This window comes from Colossoma macropomum, unplaced genomic scaffold, assembly GCF_904425465.1.
Source record: "Colossoma macropomum unplaced genomic scaffold, Colossoma_macropomum, whole genome shotgun sequence".
Lineage (NCBI taxonomy): Eukaryota > Metazoa > Chordata > Actinopteri > Characiformes > Serrasalmidae > Colossoma > Colossoma macropomum.
In genome coordinates this window covers 4839534-4862274 of record NW_023494788.1, presented here as the reverse complement: position 1 = coordinate 4862274, position 22741 = coordinate 4839534, and the positions used below count along the sequence as shown (strand labels likewise).

At 39.7% G+C, this 22741-nt stretch overlaps 1 protein-coding gene across 1 annotated transcript in view; it reads right to left on the bottom strand.

Annotated features, from left to right (window-relative positions):
* Positions 1-22741, bottom strand: part of hipk3a (homeodomain interacting protein kinase 3a) — a 49242-nt gene that overhangs the window by 12197 nt on the left and 14304 nt on the right. Inside the window, 4 exon segments of the mRNA XM_036568116.1 lie at positions 32-216; positions 479-565; positions 1265-1384; positions 9598-9721. Of these exon segments, the coding sequence (XP_036424009.1) occupies positions 32-216; positions 479-565; positions 1265-1384; positions 9598-9721 (516 nt within the window).

Sequence of the window (22741 nt, the reverse complement as noted above, 5' to 3'; positions counted from 1 at the left end):
TGCTCAAGTGGGTAGAGGGTAGTGTGCGTACTGGTTGCTATGGGGGAAGTCCAGTAAATGCTGCATAGTGACAAAAGGGTGGTTGAGTGCATCTGAGGGGCTGATGCGCTGTTCGGCATCGATGAGCAACATCGTCTTCAGGAGATCTACAAACTCCCGTCTGTCCGCCTTCTCCGCAAGCTGGTCACAGCCTTCCATATTCAGCACCAGGTTCACCTGAAAAACACACAGCAAAAATAACCGTTACCGACACTACTTTTTCCATTAAAGAAAGTACTGTCAAAAATCTACTTTGAAGATAAATGACTGTGAAACAGGGAACAGAGTCTTTTCCACTGGCTGCAAACAATCTGTTCCATGGATCACATAGAGAACGGCATAAATATAGATGGAAAGCAGCATGATCTTTGCCTCAGTGCTGATGTGTGAAGGAATACATGTGCTGAGATCAATGGCTGCTGTTCCAGCAATATCTTACGTGGCCAATGTCGTTCAGACAGCTGAAGATGTACTTCCTGGCCTCCTTCGATTTCATTCCAGTCTCCGCCTCATGCTCCTCAGTCGTCTGTGGAAACCCAATACAGGACGACAGGGTGAGCCGAAAATCATTACAGCAGCAATACAGCTAAACTCAGCTACACTACAGTGCTGTTTCTGACCCTGGTGGAGTCTAGTCCTGGATTAAGTTGTCCTGCTGTTGGTAATTCTTCATTAAAGGCCTTGTAAAAGTCCAGGACTGGAAAGAGACTAGTAGTGGGCAGTATGGCCAAAAATATGTGTGTATATCATCACTGTCCAGAGGGAAAATTTACAAGAGAAGGAGAAGATGCTTGTTACTTTTAATGTGAGTTAAGGTGAAGAGGTTTCATTCAAAGAGATTTTGGAACATTTCTATTGGTCCAATCATCATGTTTTACGTTGTGGGTGTGTGTCCCCCTGTTTCACCTTTAACAGAGCAGCAGTTACATTCTGACACACCTGTACAGGCACCTGAATGTAAATGTCGCACCATTAATAGTAGAACAGAAATTTTAAATGGGAATCCAAGTTCAGCTTTTTTCTTAAGTCATTTGTCTCATACGCTAACAATGTTGCCAACAAAACAGTATCAAAACTTCATAATGACTACGTAGTACAGTCACTGCCATTAGTTTCGAATATGTCTCAGAGAATTTAACATTAATTTATTCACTGGCCCATGAAAGTACCCTTAAACCTGCACGACACCTCTGCCAGGAAGCTGTAAAAAGGTGCTGGCACTTGCCTTCAGTCTCCAAGCTGCATACGGTGAGTCAGACTCCTTGCAGAAGAAGCGAGACGTTTTCGTCCCCACATTTAACAGCTGCTCTCCAGGCAGCCCTTGAGTCTGAGAAATGTAACGGATCTAGAAAAGGAAAACAGATACAGATCAGAGGCTGCACTCAAACAAGCTGTGATATATTGATTACTGAATAAGTCAAATGGATGTGTTCACACGTTTTGGGCTACACTCCTAATGCTACATTTGCCTACCAGAGCAAGGCCCTTTAAATAAGAACGTCTGGTAAATATATCAATGTAAATCTAAACGATACGTATTACAAGTTGGTACTCGAAACTTGTTTCCCCACTTTAAATGCAGCTCAAGACTATGCTTAGAAAATAAGCTGTGCATGCAAAAATTGTTCCGGACTCTTAAGTTGCTTAGGTCTGATTCACGCTGATCTAAGATCAGTATACTTTTTCTTATTATTTATTGCCGGTTAGGAGTACCTGCTGACAGAGTACTGATATGTATACAATTATTCTGTTAGTCAGTGTGCAGTCATGTAATAAACATGGTCTCTGAATGACATGACACAGCTAAAGAAGTGTTTATCTGTATTATTTCAGTGCCCATGCCAGGAAGATGTCTTTCATTTCACACAAAATACTTTCTGAACAATGTGCAAAAAGCAGCTATGGTGTAGTAGAGTTCAGCATTTCTATTGTACCTCTGTATTGCAACAGGAGGTGACGCAAAGTCTCCATCTGTATTGCAACAGGAGCTGATCTCCAGTTGGCGCTACTGGCTAGGGTGTGTGTGTGTGTGTGTGTGTGTGTGTGTGTGTGTGTGTGTGTGTGTGGGGTAAGAGTGCTGTGAGCCAAAATATCTGATGAAGTCCTCAGACAGGCATTTTGTTGTGACAAGTGTATCTACATCATAAACCCAGAGCTTAACAAACATAACTACAGATTTTCTCAGGGTGACAAAACGCTCTGCATCCGGGTACGTGTGTTTGTTTAAAGTCTGTCCTGATGAACTTCCAGGAGCAGTGTGCTACTTTTAGAGTATGACACACAATACAGTGTTTCAAGGTTACCACTTCATTATCTATTCATTGTGCACAAGAAAAAAAGAAATGTAAAAATCTTATCGTGATAAATCCTGCTGGTACTGGACTAAGGAACAAGCCAAAATCACAAGTGTCTGAAAGGGGAATCCACTGATTTTTCAAAATTTCTGTATAATAAAAGGGTTGCAGTTGCAAGTCATTCAGAGTGGTCTGATGTGAAATGTTCCATTCTACAGAAACTTTCATTCTTGAGTCAAAACTGTTCCCAGTGGCGGTGACAGAAGTCAGAACCACATGTCCGACTTTAATGCTTCCTCAGAAAGTTATAATAAAAACGGTTATAAATACACTACTTGATGTTTGAGCCTTTGTTTTGCAAGAGTTTGGAGTCCATTCATTGTGGAGAGATACTTGTAGGCTGTTGTGAAGCAAAGTACTTCCCACAGAAAACTTATTTTTTCAGATTTCCCACAGTTTTACCATAATAAACATTACATACAAACTCAGAAGACATGCAGGTTTACTGATGGTTTTGGATAATAAATAAAATCGCTATATTTGTGTTGCAGACATTGTGACCCCTGCAGTACAACAACCACTGTAAAGAAATCAGAGTCAGTAAGTTACAACTACTGAATTATGAAGACATTCATCAGAATCCCCTTCAAAAAGGAAAGTCTTAAATGCATTTTTAAGGAAAAAAAGTCATTTCTTCAAAAAAAATGCCTTTTTTTTCCTTCACTTCTTTACTTTTTCTCCTACAAACAAATAGCAGTATTCTTGAAAAAAATAAATGTTCTTTAAAATTTTCTTAACATTATAACTTTATTAGTTTTAGACTGTAGAAGTTGATAAGGAAAGTCCTTAAAACTGTAACTTCTAATGAGTTTCACAAAATATAATTTTTAAAAAAGAACCAAGGAAGATTTCTTTTTTTGGCTATTTCCTCCACCATCACTTCTAGTACATTTAAAAAAAAACCACAATGTTTGGCTAGAGTTGCTGTATTCAGGCACTGAATGGATGAAACTGAACAACCGGTTAATGGAAAGAACTTCAAAGTGTATCTCGCATCATTAATAGTAAATTGTAAAATGTTACATGTTATTTATAGTCTAAATGACAAATAACCCATAGCTTACATAAGAAAACAAACAGTTTATTAAATAAATAATCAAGACTTTCAGAGAGTATCTGAGAGCTGCATTGAGCACACTCTTATGAACTTTTAGTGTTTGTCTTAATATCCTTTGTAAGTTTTGTAGAAATATCAAAAAAACCAAACAAAAAAAATTGATTCCAGTCATTTCTTTTACTACATTATGTACAATTTCTTTCTCAGGTTTCTTCCTGTACTTCTTGACTGCGTTGTTATTTGCAACACGATTCCTCAAAGCGAGCAGCAGCAGCAGTCTGGAAACATTCATCAAGGTTTGTTCATCAAAGTTTAATACCCTATACTAATCACCGTTATTGAGGAAAACATCTCTACCATACGAAGATCATTAAGATCATTTTATCATCCAGGCCTAATCTACAGTTCCAGAACAGGAGACATTCATAATCACAGAATGGGCCATCAAATGTCAGAATGTCAGAACCACCAAGCAAATCTTGCTACTAGCAAACATCATGCAGCTATGGAAAAACTCCAAACTGTCAAAGTGAGCGCGTTTGACGTCACATGGGAAAAAGATGGCTGAAGTGATATATACCACAATTTATTTTTTTGCTTCATGCTTGTTTCCTTTGCTCCTTTTTTGGAAAAAAAATGCAGTTCTTCTCGGCCAAGCACTAACTGTTCCACAGGCACCGCAAAAACAACTTTGGCAGTGGAATCGAAATAAGAACCCATAAAAAATCGGCACTCTAATCCACCCCTCAGCACTGCAAAATGCCATTTAAACTACTCCATTTCAAAATGCTGTTGAAACTACTTTTTGTATTATGAGGCACAAATTTACTGCTTTTGTTCTCCATGTGCTGATCTGCTCGCTGACCCCCTCTGGCTGAACATGCTCTTCTTGAGCACGCAGCTTATAAGGGAGCTCAGCTCTCAGCAGGAGAAGCAGATCCAAAGGCTTTGTTGACTTGCCAAGTCAAGATGCTTGCTGCTCCTAACATGACCACAGCAGATGACAATACTATTCGCACTCTTCAGCTAAGAGAAGAAACAGACTACCACATTACTGAATGAGTCAGAAGTGTTAAAGGAATTAAGTTAAAACTTATTAGAAAACCTAAGGCTGTCACAATTAATCAATTAAACTTAACTAGCTGATTCAAAATAAGTAATGTTTTGGTTTCTCAACGAATTGGCAGTAATTTTAGGGTCGTTTGCTTGACAATAATGTATATTTTAAATCCTCCTAGCACTTATTTACAGTAAGAAACAGCCTGATAGTCGCAGTGTTTATATATTAGTTTTATATGAAGTCTTAATTTTTCTTAGAAATTAACCAGGAATCTTTGAAAGCCAATGTTTGTGTTAAGTACATTTTTATTGTTGGGTATTTATTTAAAAACAACATTTCATTGTCAATAATAATCGATGTGCTACTTGCTTGCTAACATAACTGATAATAAATAGTATAAAAAAACAAAGCAACCAGTTTCAAGTGGATTTAGAGACGACGGGAAGCTGTACTTTTGTCCATCCTGTTCTGGATAAGCAGAAAGAGCTGACCAGCTGTTCTGAAGAGCTCCCTGTTTTTGAAGTACTTTGTTCCACTTTGTTATTAAATACATCTACTCATATTCTAAAATGAATGAATATTATGTGAATATATAATATTTTGCATTGTGTCTCTTTTCTCCATAAACAAACATAGACTTTGCTCCATGGCGTCTATGCTTGTTGGTACACGCTGAAGAATTGATCCCCTTTTAAAATAACCAACCACCATTTAGTGGACCGAGAAAATTAAAACGTGTTCACATGTTTAATCCACACCCCATCCTGCTTGGTGGCTAAGGGCAAGTTTTAACAAGGCCATAGATTGCAACACACCAAAGAAAGTATTACAAGGGCATTGCCTATGTGAGGGATTGGCACATTGGTGCCATGTTTACCAGGTAGCCAAGATTAGCTCAACTAAGGGTTTGGATTCACCTGTCATAACAATTGCTCTCATTGTATTCAATAATAATACAGCGCAAACTGAAACACCAAGCCAGACGCCAGAAAGTATTTTAAGAGTTTTAATGAGCACAATTTTAAGTTAAATGCTAAACAATATACTGTAATTATTTATTAAGTCATTTCTTGCCAAGTTATCAACATCAAGGCTGCATCATGTTTCAAATACAAGGTATAATAGGTGTTAATTATTACTATTTTTATTATCACTATTATTATTATTATTATTATTATTATTATTATTATTACTACTACTACAACAATTTCATGTTTTATAGCTCTTCCAGGCATTATGGAATCATCTACAGCAATGGTAATCAATCATTCTGTACACATTTAACATTTCTTTCTAAAAATCAGTTGACGCCTGGGAAGTTGTAGAATATTAGCATCATAATATAATTAGTCATTCCGAAAATGAACTTCCTTGGCTGAAACCAAAACCCGAGCTCAGGAAACTAGCGGTTGAAAAACGAAAGCTGACAAATAAAAACTGCTTACATAGAAGATGCTTACTAACATTTTTACAGTACATAAGCTACAGTGACAAAACAGGACAGTAGAAGAGTCACTAAGGCAATGAATTCCATTATTTTTAGTTATACTCTGCACTTTGGCTGCCGTGCGTGAATTTTTTTGGTCATTTCAAAACTGTGGCCACAGATGGTGTTGGTGTGCTATGAGGGACTTTCTCTGCTTCCGTTGTTTTGCTGTATTCCGCACATCAACAAAACGTCATGTTTTTAAGTGGGATCAAATTTGTAATGTAGAAGTTTCTGGTTGTTTTATGTCCTCCTGAGACTCGGCATGAACAGAGATTATAAATCACTTCTCTAATGTCCCTCGGAGAAACTATAAAAAGTTCCACACTGTTTATCTGCTGCTACTGTTTCAATGTGTCTGCACTTAGTGGAATAATATTTGTTTTTTGCCAAAATTTCCAACCAAAAGCATTATTCTTGACCATTATCAGGCAAAACTTAACAGTGGCCAAAATATTGGTGCATCTGTGTTTGTTCATTCTCAATGTTTTATTGTTTCTCAGTCATGCAGGAATCATGACAGCTCTGTGCATCATTCTGGAAACATTTTACATTTCTTCAATTACAGCGTCCTACTTAGCCGATATTAGTTGAGTTGTAGCGTCATAATAGAAGTATTTTCTACATGTACCTGCAACAAAATTTGTTTTATATTATTGAAAATGGTGACTTTTAAACAGTTGTGCACTAAAATCAACGGGACCCTTCTAACACACTGTTTTTTTGTTTGGTTTCGGCCGCTTGACCTTTATGGTCAAAGCATGCTAGATGATTGGGTGCATTACAGCGGCTACTGGTGCAGGCCTCATCGCTTCCCAGAAAGTCTGCGTCAGAGGGCCTCTTACAGTGAAAGCGCAAGCCACTACAAAGCTGTCTGTGGCTGAGACCGAGAGAGAGAGAAACAGAGATGCTATTCTCATTCGCCATGCCAGGACGCCCCCTTCTCATTTTACAAGTGCTGGGGCTCAACACTGCCGTGTTCAACAAGCAATGTTTGTAGCATCATAAAGCACTTAGTGATGTGATCGGGTTGCCACAACGCTGCACAAACACAGAGAGAAGGCAGTGAAGTGAGAACCTGCTGATAATGCAGCCTGGAAAGCGTGTATGTGTATGGTGGGAGGGGGGGTTGGTGGATGTGGCTTTCTGTTATAAATACATTCTGCTGCGTGGAGTGGAATCGGACCCAGCTCTGGCACACTGAGGCGGTCTGAAGCTTTACAGTCAGCAGACCGGGACCCTGTGACACCACACACAACCAGATCTGCTGCTGCTAACGCAGGGCTTTCCAGGAGTCTCCCAGCGATGCACAGTTCAGTATCCTCCCTGCTCCAACACACCACAAATCACGAAGAGCTGGAGGGAAAACACTAAAATTTGCAGTAAAAGAGTACATATGCCGCAATGACACAGCCAAGGGTCAACACTGTTTACTGCCATTTCACATTTTGGCCACTAAAAATACGTTCGAGATTTTTTTTTTAGTTAGTATTTTAGTTAGTAGTTTTTTAGTAATATAACCAGGCCTGATTCAGATGCACTCGCTGTCTTCTCAGTCACATGCTTAACTTGGTCACGTGCTTTAATGTTCTCGGCAACATGCTCATGTTAGGCCAACTGGGTTTTATAGGAGCAAGTGTAATATACATAATTAATCACCAATAAGAGATAACTCTCCACACTGCACTGTATCGTTAAAACAAACACTACACAATTTAATGAATTGTGTTCAGCATCTTTCCACGATGAAACAAAACTAATACCTGAACAGTGATTATAGTATTAGAATACCGGCACCTCAAATGCTTGACTGAGTCCTCGAGCACCCGTCCTCAACTCCTTCTAAATAACCACCAGACCAGTTGAGTTTTCACATTTACAAACATCCACAATTAATAACAAAATAACTGCTTCCACCCACCAGATCCAGACCCTGTAGGGTCAACCAGAATACACTCAAATCAGATTTTGTCAACGTTACCCAAGCTATAGCTAACGATGCATGTCACAACACCACCAACCATTTCACTGTAGCCTGCAGTTTTTTTTTTTAAACATGACTTTACTGTCAATGCTAACATAAAATCAGACAACTATGATGGAAAAATGACAAATATATATATATATATATATATATATATATATATATATATATATATATATATATATATATATATATATTCAGAGTCAAGCGAAAGAAAACTTTGACAGTGGTGTGATTTTGAGAAGGATGTCACATTCTGTCAAGCATGTTGTCAGTTTCAACGACAAGCAGAAACCACACGTTTATTCTTTACTGGAAGTAGCTGCTTTAGAATATTTTAACGCACAGCTACAGAGTTACAGCACAATGATCTTCAGTGATCCCAATTATAAACCAGCAGGGCAGATTGATCAATACTTTAAGGTGGGTCAGCAGGATGGAATAACAAAAATCTTCAACCTGTCTATAAAAAGAAGCAGGATGTGCTTCCTACCGGGCAGCTCTGACTGACATAACGATAAAAATAAATTTCTTTTTCTCGTTCAGACTGTGGTAATGTTTGTGTGGGGTGCTGCACAGCTCTGCAAAAACAGCCACAACCAGCTTTTCCTCCATGTTCAATGAGTGAATAGAGAGAAGGCATCCTGGTCAGCTTTGCATGACATGGTTTTGAGAGCATGCATCACAAATATTTTTGTTTTTTACTTATGTTTCAAACAAAAACTAGAGTGCAAAAAGCATGATACATGTAAATACAATGTATATACAATAAACAGGTTTCTATAATTCTGCCTACAAATTCTTCATTTTGGCTACAAGACCCAATGGCTTGGTAGACCGAGTGCCCACCCTATTATATCTGTCTACCACTGCACTTAGCTTAACACCAGTTCACATAAAGCCCCAGTGAGCAAACACAACTGTCTGGCTATTTTTTGCTATAGCAACAACAGAGAGCTTTAAACAACAGCAACGCTTCAAGGGCACACCCAGGAAAATACATAATGTACACATTTACCTCGCTCTCAGTTACTCAGAGCTTGGGCTGGGGCAGCCATGACGCTGTTACAGCAATTCCTGACTGAAGCTGTTGCTCAAGTGCCTTGATTCCATTTACCTGCATAACTACTCTCAGGACACACCATGAGCATATTGTCGCTGTCCAAAGAAAAACCTCTACCTCCATTTTTCCGATTTTTACTTTTCTACATCATTTGAACATGGCAGCTGTCCTTTAAACGGTGTGAAAAATTCAACACCACCACAAAATATGCTCCAAAAACACTTGGAATAAAATCTCTTTACACTAACTTAATGAAAGTAAAGAATATTACAGGAGGTTCCTCTCCTGTAAATTTATTTTGGAGATTTTTTTTCTCTGGACAGCAACAATGTTTTCGTGTTTTAAAGGTTTTAGAAACCAAGCAAACTGTATTAAACAGCAGGAGTTTCTGCTACTGAGGGGGGAAAACAGGCCAACACAAAGGCCATAATCTTACCTGTGCAACAAGTCAAAACAAACGCATTTCAAAGGCAGGCCACACGGCCTAACGTCAGTAAGTGGCCACCAGTGACCTATCTCTGTAAATGACCTTTTACCAAGGCTTAGAGAATTACCTGGTCATACTCCTGTGCTCCGGGGTAAAGTGGCCAACCCAGAAACAGCTCAGCAATGACGCAGCCTAGTGACCACATGTCTATGGCCTCACAGAAAGGCAAGCCCAGGATGATCTCCGGAGCCCTGTAATGAGAGAGAACACAAACACACGGTGTTATGGAGTGGTTAGGTTGACACATGATTGGAGGATTTCGTCTGTCTGACACATACAGTGCTGGGAAAAGTATTCACCCTTAAGCCGATTTCTTCTGCTTTTGCTAATTTGTCACATTTAAATATTTCAGATTATCCAACAAATTTTAATATGAGATAAAGACAACAAGAATAAAACACAAAACATGCAGCTTTTGAATGATCATTCCATTTATTAAACAAAGATTTATTCAAAACCTGCATCACTCATGTGAAAAATAATTGCCTCCTAAACCTAATAACTGGTTGTGCCACGCTTGGCAGTAACAACTGCAATCAAACATTTGCGATAACTTGTGATGAGCCTTTTACATCGCCTAGGAGGAATTCTGGCCCTCGTCTTTACTGAATTATTTTAAATCGTCTACATTAGATGGTTTTCGAGCATGAACTGCCCGTTTAAGGTCTTGCCACAGCATCACGATGGGATTCAAGTCAGGCTTTGACTCGGCCACTCCACAACCTTAATTTTGTTTCTTTTGAGCCATTCAGAGGTGGACTTGCTTGTGTGTTTCAGATCATCGTCCTGCTGCATAACGCAACCGCGTCTGAGCTTTAGGTCATGAATTGACGAGTGGACATTCTCCTTCAGGATTTTCTGACAGAGAGCAGTCCAGGTCCTGCAGAAGCAAAGCAGCCCCGGACCATAACACTACCACCACCATGTTTGCTGGTATGATGTTTTTATGGTGGAATGTGGAGACTTTGAATTCTTTTTGGTAAGCAGTGGTTTGCATCCTGCAACTCTCCCATGGATGCCACTTGTGACCAGTGTCTTTCTTATGGTGGAATCATGTACACTGACCTTAACGGAGGTAAATGAGGGCTGCAGTTCTTCAAATGTCTATCTGGGTTCTTTCGTGACCTCCTGGACGAGTCGTCAATATGAGATTTTGGTAGGCCGGCCACTCCTGGGAAGGTTCACCACTTTTCCAAGTTTGCTCCATTTGTGGATAATGGCCCTCACTGTGGTTTGCAGGAGTCCCAGAGCCTTAGTAATGGCTTTGTAACCTTTTCAGACTGGCAGATTTCAATGACTGTTTCACATCTGTATTTGAATCTCTTTAGAACGTGGCATCGTAAGCTTTTTGAGATCTTCTAGCCTGCTTCACATTGCCAGACTGGTTCTGCTTAAGTAATGTTTAGAATCAAGAGGTGCTTTTGCACGCAGGCCCAGGTAGGGCTGAACAGCATTTTTCCTTCAACACATGAAATAATCATTTAAAAGCAGCATTCTGTGTTTACTTGAGTTATCTTTGTCTAATATTAAAAGCAGTCTGATGATTCAAACATTTAAGTGTGACAAGTATGCAAAAATAGAACAAACAAGGAAGGGGCAAATACTTTTTCACAGCACGTGCACAAAATGCACATGTACCGATCAAAACATTCAACAGACTGGAGCAAAAAAAGTTATGGATTTTATTGTACAATCAAAGTATAATCTAAATTAAACAGAAAGCCCAAAACGACATACTAACATATTAGCTTGTGGGCAGCGCATTACTATAAAATGCTGAATGCTTTAATGAACTAAAAATGAAAGCAACGTATTAATATAAGGCAGATTTTTGGGCTCTCCTTTCTGCTGTATTAAAAAAATGTATGAACCAAATTATAAATTATGTGAACTGTTACAACCCAAATATCTTCACTGCCATAACAAAACCTTGGATCTCCAAAATGGCAATCAAAGGAAAAGACAAAGTTGTTCTTAACCTTAAAGATGGTTAAAGTTTTGGGCTATTTCTATTAGTCCGCACATCAGTAAAATGTTCAGACAATATAAGGATGGCTGGCATTTTAAAATGTGGCAATATATGAAAACCAAAAGTGACACCATACAGGGCAAAGGTGTAAAACAACCTGATAACAGGCTCGCACTATGAGATGAAAATCTCTGGATAGGTGTTGAGCTGTAAGTGAAAGTGCGACACAGCCAAAGAGTGAAAATGAACGCGAGATCAAGAAGTGTTTAGAACCTGGACTCACTGAAAGGCTGCTAACGGCTTGTTTCATACCAATGTAACTACAGTCAACCCAGCAAAATGACCCTGAGCTTAATGAAGCCGTCTTCCTGTGCTTACACGTACAGACAAACCATCATGTTTGCAGCTGAGGCAGCACGTCTGACGTCACAGTTAACACATCTGCTGTCATGACAACGGGGGAAAAAAAAATGCCGGCTGCCTAGCGACAAATGATCTTACACACGACGACGTAGCCACTGAAGGCCATAGCGGGGGTGATGAGAGGCAGCGTGTGACACCGCTCTGTCATGTTACCGCTTACGTGGGATCATCTCCCACTCAGGTACGGAAGCAAAGGTTATTTTCAAGCCACCGATGCAAAGGTTCCTGAGAAGCAGTGAGGTTTTGATCTGCTAACTGTGATTTAAAAGTTTATAAAAGCATCTGCCAACTAGAGACGGGCTGCTCTGAAAATCTCCTATCATGACATCAGCAACAGGTACAAATCACAGCTTCCAGTTTTAACATTTACTGGTCAAATTACACATGTTGCTGATTTTTCAAGTTAAAATGAGAAAAAACCTAAACATGGAATTTCCCAAAAGTCAATTTCTATACTTTTTTTATTTGCTGATGTTAATATATTGGGGCATATTAAGGTTGACAAAACACTGCACAGGGCACGTTTTCTTTTTAGTTTTTCCAATATATTAAATTCAGCAAATAAACAGTAATTGTGCAATAAAATGTGCAGAAGTGTATTCTATGTACACAATATGTTAACTTGTTTTCACCATAAAATTAACAAAACATTTGACTAGGGCATATGACTGTAAATAATGTAAGTGTATATATATATATATATACATACACACACACACACACACACACACACACATATAAATATATATATAAATAAAACATTAAAAACAGACTGTTGAGCAGGCAGTTTACTTCCTCATATACTGTCGAAAGAAATATTTGAAATACAATAATTGGGTTTTAAAGCATAGTATATGATTAACAGTGGTAACTGTCCCATCCTCACTGGCAACCAAGAACAAATTTAGAACAGACTAATAAACTAAATTAAAGTAAATCAAAGGCAGCCTGCAAGTAGAGCCCCGACTCTCGCTCTATTTCTGACCATGGTTCTCCCGAAAGCCTGGTTCGAATCAGGAGCTATTCTGTACTGTGATGACAGCAGGGCTTAGCAGCCAACAGCCACTCGAGTAAGAATGGAACAGGGACAAAACAGACAGAGGGTCTGACATGCAGATTTGCAGTGCAGCTCTCAGGGATTAAACCAGGGATTAAACCTGCCTAAACTCTGCTCCCAGCTCAGATGGCAGGACTCTGAGAACTCGACCCAAAACCAACCGGCACTGCAGGGTGTTCAGTAACTGGAGCTTAAAGCAAACACCAACTGATCCTGCCGGAGAGGGACTTAAACCAACCAAGGGAGGGATCCCTAAACCCATCACCAAACAGCACTGCAGGACACAGGCACTAAATCCAACACCCAAAAACACTAAAACATCATCACTAAGCAGCAATGCATGATGCAGGCACTAAATCCAACATCTAACAACAATGAGGGATACAGGAACGTAACCCAACAACGCTGGAGGATCCTCTGACTAAAGCCATCGCTAAACAGCAGGATATATGGACTAAATACATGATCACACAGCAGTGCTGGACACAGAGACTGAATGCAGTATCAGTGAGCATTGCACAACACTGAGACTAAACCCAATATTACGAACACAGACACTAAGGGGAATGTCTAAATGTCCCAAATTCTTCACCAATGTGACATTATTCTGCCTGCTTCTTGCAGCTATGAGCTCAGAAGCAGATGAAGTGCTGGAGGACACTAGTACAAAACCTTGCTGAAGGTTTGTGTTGACAGGGTAAAGTCGCGGCTCATTCTGAATTTAGCTCAACCACTTCACAAAGTCAGACTAAAATTGCTCCCTTCAAAGTCGTCTTTGTTGATACCAAAAATAAAAGGTCCATTGTACATGCTAAATGAATTCATCAGAGACTGCATATTGCTATTATGGTACCAGAGCATGCAGGCAGGCACTGGCCCTACCCATCCGTTTCTAAGAACAGTCATAGAGGGTTTGAGTTCCCAAAGCATACCCCCAAATAGCACAGTCATTAGAGTTATGTGGCAGTCCAAGTGCTACTTCAGGCATTGCCTCTACCACATAATCCTCTTCCACATAAAAACGTCGGTTATATTGTTAAACTACTGGAAAAAGCAGCTAAGAACTGGCCAAACGTTTCACTGTTCTACAGACGTCATGGCAAGATATTTCAGAAAGCAGAGCACAGGGTTCAGTGGGTGGTATTTAAATCTCTCAGGAGTGTCAAACTGGGCTCCTTCTGGGCCATTCTGACACTCACGAAAGCCTGAGTTCAACTCATGAAGGCCTAGGATGAACGGAATCGTGCATGTTTATTGAGGAGGAAAGCTGAAGTATGTGGAGGTGTAGACCAGAAGGAATCTACTGACATCCTAGCTCTAAGGCATGGAAACAAATTCCACTTTAATGTCCAGTCACACTAGCGCTTATCAGCAAAATGTTGTGAGCTGCTGCTGCTTTGACCTCTGAAGGGCTTCATATAGAAGCACTGAACCTCCAAAACAGAGAAAACGAGGGATGCGCTGAAATTTGGCCATAAAAAACTTTTGGCATAAAAAAATTTCTCAATTTTTGAGAAAAAAGGTCAAAAGTTTTGACTGGGGAAAAAATAAATAAATGAATAGGACAGTGGCGTATCAAGAGAGAACACAACACTCCAGAACTTCTCCATTACAGGTTTGATACCTCTTCAAAACACACCTCTCTTTCAATAGAATATAGCAAAACAACAGAAGCAGAAAAAAAGTCCCCGCTAGAACGCCAACACCATCTGTAGCCAGTTACTGAAATAACAAACAAACAAATAAAAACATAAATCAGCTAGAAAAGTACAAAAAAAATAAATAAATACTGGAATTCATTGCCATGGACGAGAACCGTTCTCTCAGCTGAGCTTGTCCTGAAGTTCCGTTTCAGCCAAAGACTTTTGTTGTGGTTCATTATTCAAGTAACACTAATTTTAGCAGCGTCTACGCAAGACCCTTCAGGTATTACTTCTCCACTGGCTATAAATAAACACATGAAAGGGAGACTGCATGATACCCAGTCAGTCAGGAGGCTGAAAAATTATACTTACTTTTGTGATTTCACTGTTTATGGTAGGTTAAATGCAAGCCTTACCGCTAACTGATAACCAAATGTGGGCCCCACTATAGTTACATATATATTTTTTTGTTTTAACTAACCTATAAAAAGCCAATCTTTTCGTCTAAACTCACACTCATTCTCTGGGGGAACACACAGCATGCGCAAAGACTGAAAAACGTAACGCGGAACCAAAGTTCACAAGCCCGAGTTTCACCCATAGAGTCTACAGCTCCACCTGTAAATTTTAAGCTATAAGCCTTTAGTAAGTTAGCAACATGCCACGTTAAGCTTAGCCAGAGATTCTTAATTAGCGCAAGCTGATTGGCGTCTCACTGACGGTGTGTCTTATTTAAAGGACCACTGCTAGGTAGAGTGCGTCCTTTGAAGGACCCTGAGTTTGATGTGTCTGAAGAAGAGCAAGAGGTGAGAAAGGCAGCTATCGAGGTAAAAAAAAAAAGAGAGAGGATTGAACAAGCTGAAATTAAACAAATACCAGACCTATCCCTATCCACAGTTTGCAGTATTTCTGCATCTGAGAAGAGATTTGGCACAAAGCGTTACAATTTTTTGTTTTCTTTGCTCCTAAAAAATGTATTAATTAATTAAAAAAATAATAATAAAAAATATATATCACAGTTGTAGTCACTACTACAGGCTGTACCAACTACCTCAGGGGGGACTGTACAACACTCGGTGGAACAAACTGTAAATTGCACTACTGTGTGTTAATGAAAAGAACCTATCCTTATGCATTTGGGGGTTTTGTTGCTTTTTCTCTGCTGTACCGAAATCGTACCAAACCGTGATGTCTGTTAATGTACTTTTAAGCCCCTACTCATTCTGCATGAGTGTGATTTTGGCATGAATGTTGAACTACAATAAGGATGTTAATGGTCAGACATGTTATGCAAAAAGTAACACAAAAAGGGAAGTGACACTGGAGTGAGTACAATCTTTAAACCCTAGTTGGGTAACCTGTAGAAGCCACACAAACCTCTGACTTTTTTGTATAAGCATGTCTTCACACCCATGTCGCGCCCGCAAAACAACGAGAAAAGTGATATTCACCCTGCAGATCATATTGCTAAAATTCAAAGCAAAGTCTGAGGGTCTGAAATTCTGCAGAAACGCATGACACCAGTTCCCAGCACTAAGCAGGAAGTTGTATTTTTAAACCTATAAAGAATGGAGTGGAAATACAAAGAAATGGCCAGCATTATGATGACATGCTGCAACAACGAGAGGCTGGATTTCCCCAAAACTTCACCTCCCGTCCAGGGTCCTTTGTCGAGAACGCTGTCGGAGAGATTACAAAACCACCCGTAAGACACTGTGTGTTCTGATATCTCGATTAGGATCAAGACTTTATGACTGAGAGCACAGCACTATTGATAACTGCTCTTCATAAACAAAGAACTATATGGGCACATAGTACCATCTGTGCTTGAGTTTGTTCTCTATTTGAGTATGATGTTATTAGGTAGGTCCATGATCGAGGCTTCAGGGGGGAAAGCCAATAAAATTTGTTTGTCTAACTGAGCTCCACTATGTCTGAACCCTTGTCCTACATTAGCTATTTCCTGAACAGTCAGGGTGGAGGGAGGTAACCCCAGGCATCTCACTGCATTAGAACAGGAAACCCTAGAGGCCAGGCTGAATGTTCCCCCACTGTGACGACAACCCCCGAACACACAGTAACCTCTCAGAACTTGCAGCTGTGCAACGAGAAACCTTACAACACGTCATGCTCAGAGCCCTCAGCGCACCGCCACGGATGTGGTTACAGCCTAGGCTGGGGAGGCTCCACATGGAAGGCCATTTCAAAATAAATAAATAAATAAACAAACTCAGAAGATCAGAAAATGAGCTGTGTCAGAGTTAAGGCTATACAATATTTTATCTGTTAATCAATGTTGGCCTTCGCAATATCACAAAGTATCCTGACCAACTTCAGATGATCCAGAGAAGCTTCGCGTTCAGATGCATCAAGATATTTACGTAGAGCAAAAAAATGTAGACAACTTTTGTTAAATAAAATAAAAGCAAATTTTTTTTAATCATGTCAAGTTCACAAAATGTGCTTTTAACTGTCATTTGCAATCACAATATGCAGCACAAGAAATGCAATATGATGTTCTGTCCATATCGCACAGCCCTGTTTCATTGTAGCTACTGAATATTATACAACAGTTAGTTCCGGCCACGCAAGCTGATTGGTTGAGAAGCGTTCTTTTTTCACAAACACTATCACTTTGGGACACCATTGCTTTGGCAGCTGTAGGAGACGCTCGAGCCATTCGAACGTTTTTACTTCTTACTTTGCGCACAAACAGAAAATGGACACTTAAGACCACATTTGACCGACAGCTGATTTGGTTAGACTCTGAAGATGAGACTACACTAAATTCCCAAACTGTCAGTTGGTCTGTGTGAGGAGCTGGAGAACGAACTGCCGGCTGTGCAGCGAGTGAGCAGAGCTCGTTACTCTGACGTCGCAACCAGTTACTTGTTAAGGAACTATAATTTGGTGGAAGGAATTGCAAACATTAAAACATATTAAATGCCGCGTTCACGGCCCAGTTTATTAATGTCTTATTTTATTTATTTAACTGTTGTAAAAAAGCAATAGAACACTCGCAGATCATCAGAGCCGTGACATTATCGCGATAACACACTCCCTCTCGCGTTCTATTGCTTAAACAACTCTTAAGTAGGGACATGCAATGATATCAGAGTCATATCAGTATCAGCAGATAACTGCTTAAAAATGTGTAGATATTTCAACCTGAAGTTTGAACGTATTTACGGGACTCTGGAAGAGCAGACTGTTTAAGTGATGCTGGTCTACTGCACTGAAACATCTCCATTTTATTCATTTTACTGCACTATGCTGTAAGCCTATAGACTTAAATGCTATATTTCTCTGAGATTTTATCTTCCCGCACCACCACGACAGCTGAACCCATTGCAATGTTCTTACTAGTGTAATTTTTTACTAAATATCTCCTTTTTCAAAGCAAGAATTAATTGCTTTTTGGTGCTGAAGAACGCTTGTTTATTGTAAATGCAATGTACGATAAACATACTTCTATAATTCTGGCCACAAATTCTTGATTTGGGCAGCATAATTCATTAGCTTAGTGGCCTGCATGGTCAGTGCAGTTTTATATTTGTCCATCTTTGTGCAATAGCACTGTCATTGGCAGATACGTCTGTGAAAAACATTTGATGTTGGTATAAACACAGACCTCTAAGTCCCATATTGGTGCATCTCTAGTCTCGAGATCAATATCTAAATTCTAGTTTAAGGTAGGGAAGTTAAGGTAAGGGAAAGAAGGCCCAGGATAAACACAAACTGTACAAGTGAGCGCACTCAACACTGAAGGATGCTTGTTGATTATAAATACAATGTGCAATAAGCTGCTTTTTGCCAGTTCATTCACCAATAATTTTGCCCCCCCCAAAAAAAAAAATTAATTAGCTTTGTAGTCCGAGTGGTCAGTGCAAATTGTTTATATAGGTCTACTCCTATGTATTGGCATCTGCAGGCACGTCCACAAAAACACTGGATATCGGATGCAACGCAATATGGGTGCATCCCTGGTCTTAAACTTGATATCTGAATAATAAGCCTACAGCTTAAAGTTAAAGCTAGAAGGAAAGAAAAGGACAGAACTAAACTCCACCACCCTTATGAGAGTGATCCTCCCCATCCGCGGGCAGATCACCAGCGCCAAACTCCAGGATTTCCACTTCTCCTGCTGTGCACGGAGCAGGAGAGGACATTCAGTACTAGAGAACAGAATGCTGCTTTCTGGCAGAGGCCCAAACACACACAGAGCTCCAAGTATGAGCATGCAGTTACAACTAATGATCTACACGTGCCTGCCAGGAGGTGTATGTACGTGTGTCTGGGTGTGGAGGGGGCACAGAGTGTTAGGACCTTTCATTAACGCAGCAACAGAGATGAGAGAGAGAGAGAGTAGGAGAGAGCAGGAGAGAGAGGCCAAACCGACACGGGTCATTGAGTTTTCCCTCCAGGCCCTGCCTGTGCACCACTATCCAGTCACAGCGCTCTCTGTAAACAAATCCCACCCAAACACAGCTTATCTAATCTCTTACAGCAGAGAGCAGTTATTCGGACTTCCCCTCCTCAACCCAGCAAAAACTTTTCCATCGGCTCCACAGCCCAGTGGCTGCACAGTGGAAAAAACTCAGCGGCCTTCTCTCCAATAAACTAAACTAATGAGGACCTGGCTCAGCGCTCCGACTGCAGAAAACAGGGTGAAAAAAGAAAACAATCATATCAACCAATTAGTCTGGAATGGATTCTGAAAAACAGAGCAACAACATCATCAACAGAGAACTTAAAGTCTAATTAATAAGGGTGTAAATCTCTGACCTCATGACAATTCAATTATGATTCTGATCCTTTAGGAAATTCAATTCAATGCATCACAAAATCTCTTGATTTCTCTTGTACGAGTCAGAATTACTGTTCAAAATTGGACCAGAGGAACTAGAAACACTAGAAACATTAGTGGAATACAGACAATAAAAACCATATAGTACATTTATTTATTTATTCTGATTTTCCCCATTTCACAGCATGAGAAATGTATTTTGGTCAAATGAATAATACTTCACTGAATAGTAGTATGATTGGCTGTAACTATCCAAAATCAGTGCAATTTAAATAAACACCTTCCGAACATTGTATTGTGCTGCATCATGGCACTTTTATAAGCCTATTAATTAACCACATTACGATAAACTCAAACAGGCAGACATGATGCTTTCACAGAGGTATGGTGTGAAATTAAAACCAAACAAAGCAGAGTCCAACAGATCAGGGGCTTTAAATAACTGAAAGGTAGCTCATTTTTCATGTATGGTAACAGGAAACTCGACTCTTTAGGGCACGCTGTAAGATCATGGTTTCACTGGTAGGGTCGACCGACACCTGTAACTGCCCAAGCAGTTTCATTGCACACAAAGCTGCAGAAACCTGCTCTGAATTCTAGACCTGGGCCAAAGAGGCCACTTTCTTTGTTCCTGTTGTGGGATTACTTATATACCTGCTTCGATCTGACCAACACGGAACTTGTCACTAATACGATACCACATTTAAAATGCTAAAAACAAGGTAGACTTTACCGGTTTAAGCATTTGAATAGTCTTTGTGGGTTTTAATGATGCAGTTTATAAATAAAGGATTGTGTATTTCTGCTTTTGCTGTGGTATCAAATACGCACGGAGAACAGTCAAATTTCACGCCTATTGGTATCAACTACTAAAATGTTTATCAGGACAACTCTTACTGATATCAGTGTAACCTTAATATCAACCAACTGAGTCTACCAAATGATATTTTGGTTAGGCCCTAATATCTGCCAATATATACCCCTGAAGTATATATTTTTTTTGTAGTCTCTATGGGAAAATATGAATGACGGTTTCCAAAAACGCAGCTACAGCTTTGAGATCAAGTTGCTAGACAGTAGCATAACCTGGTTACAACAGGTCACACCAGGTCACACCTAACTTATAGCCTTAAATAATAATAACCAGGTGGAATAGGAGAGAAAAATAGGAGAAACGCTAGAAAAGAGCATGCTGGCAACACACGAGATACAACCTCCACACAAAAGGTACAGAAAAACAAACCTAAATTAAAAAGTTCTGATTTCTTTTTTTTCTTTGATGCCCTGAGCAAGTTTGAGTCCAAAGGCTGGCAGCATACCACTCGTAGCTCTGTCCTGGCTGCTCCAGCGCACGGCTGTTCCAGAAGCAGCGTATACAATGCAAACACATGGGCCAGAACACCGCACTTTGTGGAAAGCTGGTGGCCGGACTTTTTCCAGAACCGAGCACGGGGTTTGTACAGTAATGACCAGACATTTCATATGCAAGCTAGGCATTATAGAGGTCAGGCCGAAACATTATGGTCCTTTCATTATGGGACTGCAATCACGGGGGGTGTATATTTTCACCAAACATTTTTTGAGCTCTGCAGAAACAATGCTCTCGCATGCAGAATTACAGAGCCATCAAAACAGTAAACAAATGCCAGACAAAAGTCTTTTCACCATGGCATCATTCAGGCTCTCCATCTGGAAATTTTGAGAAATGTAGACAGTCTGGTAACCTGTCATCTGAGCTCCATCAGCCATCAACTGAAAATAACACTAATTTTGGGGCTAAAAGCAGTTAATTTATACTTCCGCACATTCTAATTCTTGCACAATTTGTGAGTTCTGAAAAAAACTAAATATCAAAAAACAAACATGCTAAAGACAGTTGTGAAACCTCCAAAATGGCCTTCTAAAATATCAAAAAAGCCGAGGTCAAGTTCAACTTCTACATTGGGGAAATGCAGCAGAAAATGGAAAAAAGGCTACTAAACCTAGCAGCTGCTGTGGTCTCCACCCCAGGAAACAGATGTGAAGACACCATGAAAGAAGAACCCTTTCACCTGTAACACTACCTCGCCCTAGTTCAGACACCACAGCGGTTATGGCAAGCTCAGTCTGATCAGCTTTGTTTGAAACAGCTGATACAGAAAAAAGGAAAGCTAAACGATGATATCATTCAAACTTTTAGATTAATCAAGAGAAACATAGAAGCTTCAAGTTGGCTTTACAAGCAGTCCAAATGTGATGAGGTCTGCACTTCACTCTGGGAGCGCTTAAATTCAGCGAAGGCCGAGTGGCCCACTAACACAGCAAGCTTTTCGTTTGTTCTGCTAGGCGGCTTCAGTACAGATTAGGGCTAATAGGACGACTGGTCGTTCTCTCTCTCTCGCTCTCTCTTTCATATAACATCATGCCCTCCAGGTCCTCCATCAGGATCTGGAATCCAGCCAGTTAGGTCTGGTAGTGACCAAGGGACTTCAAAACATACTAAAACAAACAGATTAATTAAATATTTTTTTTAAAAAATGATTGGTTTGCCATTTTATTGAATTGGAAGTCAGTATACCCACCTAAAGTTTCACACTGGCTCAGAGACTTCTTGCTATTTCTTGAATTAGAAAAGATTAAATACTCACTTAGAGGGTCAACCCAAAAATATTATACAACCTGGAAGCCTGTGTTATCACACTTCAAAAATCTACAGACTCTTGCTCTAGACTAAGTAAGACAAAATACTGCCAGTATTTTAAAAGTACATCAGGAAAAATTATTATATGATACTATATGATACTATATTATCAAACACAGACTGAAGTGTGGGAGTGAATGTTTACAGTGTTATCCCTCATTATTTTATTGTTTTTTTTTCCTCCTTTTATTTTACTCTATTGATGTATGTCTAGTTTTTCATCTGTTTGTTTTTTTGTTTGTTTTTTAAAATTATTTATTTATGTATTTATTTATTTATTTTAACTCGTATAATTAACGTATTCTCTGTGTAATACAAAGGCAGTTTTGGTTTGGTGTGAGGGAGGGGAGGGGAAAAAAGGTGGTGTTTTTCACTTATATGTATGTAAAATACCTGTTCACTTCAATAAAGATATGTACTAAAAAAAAAAGATTGGTTTGCCATTCTATAATGAATACACGGGTGCTAAGCTACATAAGGAACAAAACAGTTCATCTCAGGTTTGACCTAATGACATACAGAAGGCCTTAGTTTTCCAATTACACATGTGCGGCAGGACTCGCTGCCCATAATCGCTGAATTCTGGGTAAGCAAAGAAGTCAAGACTTGAGGGAAAAACCCAAACAGTGCCA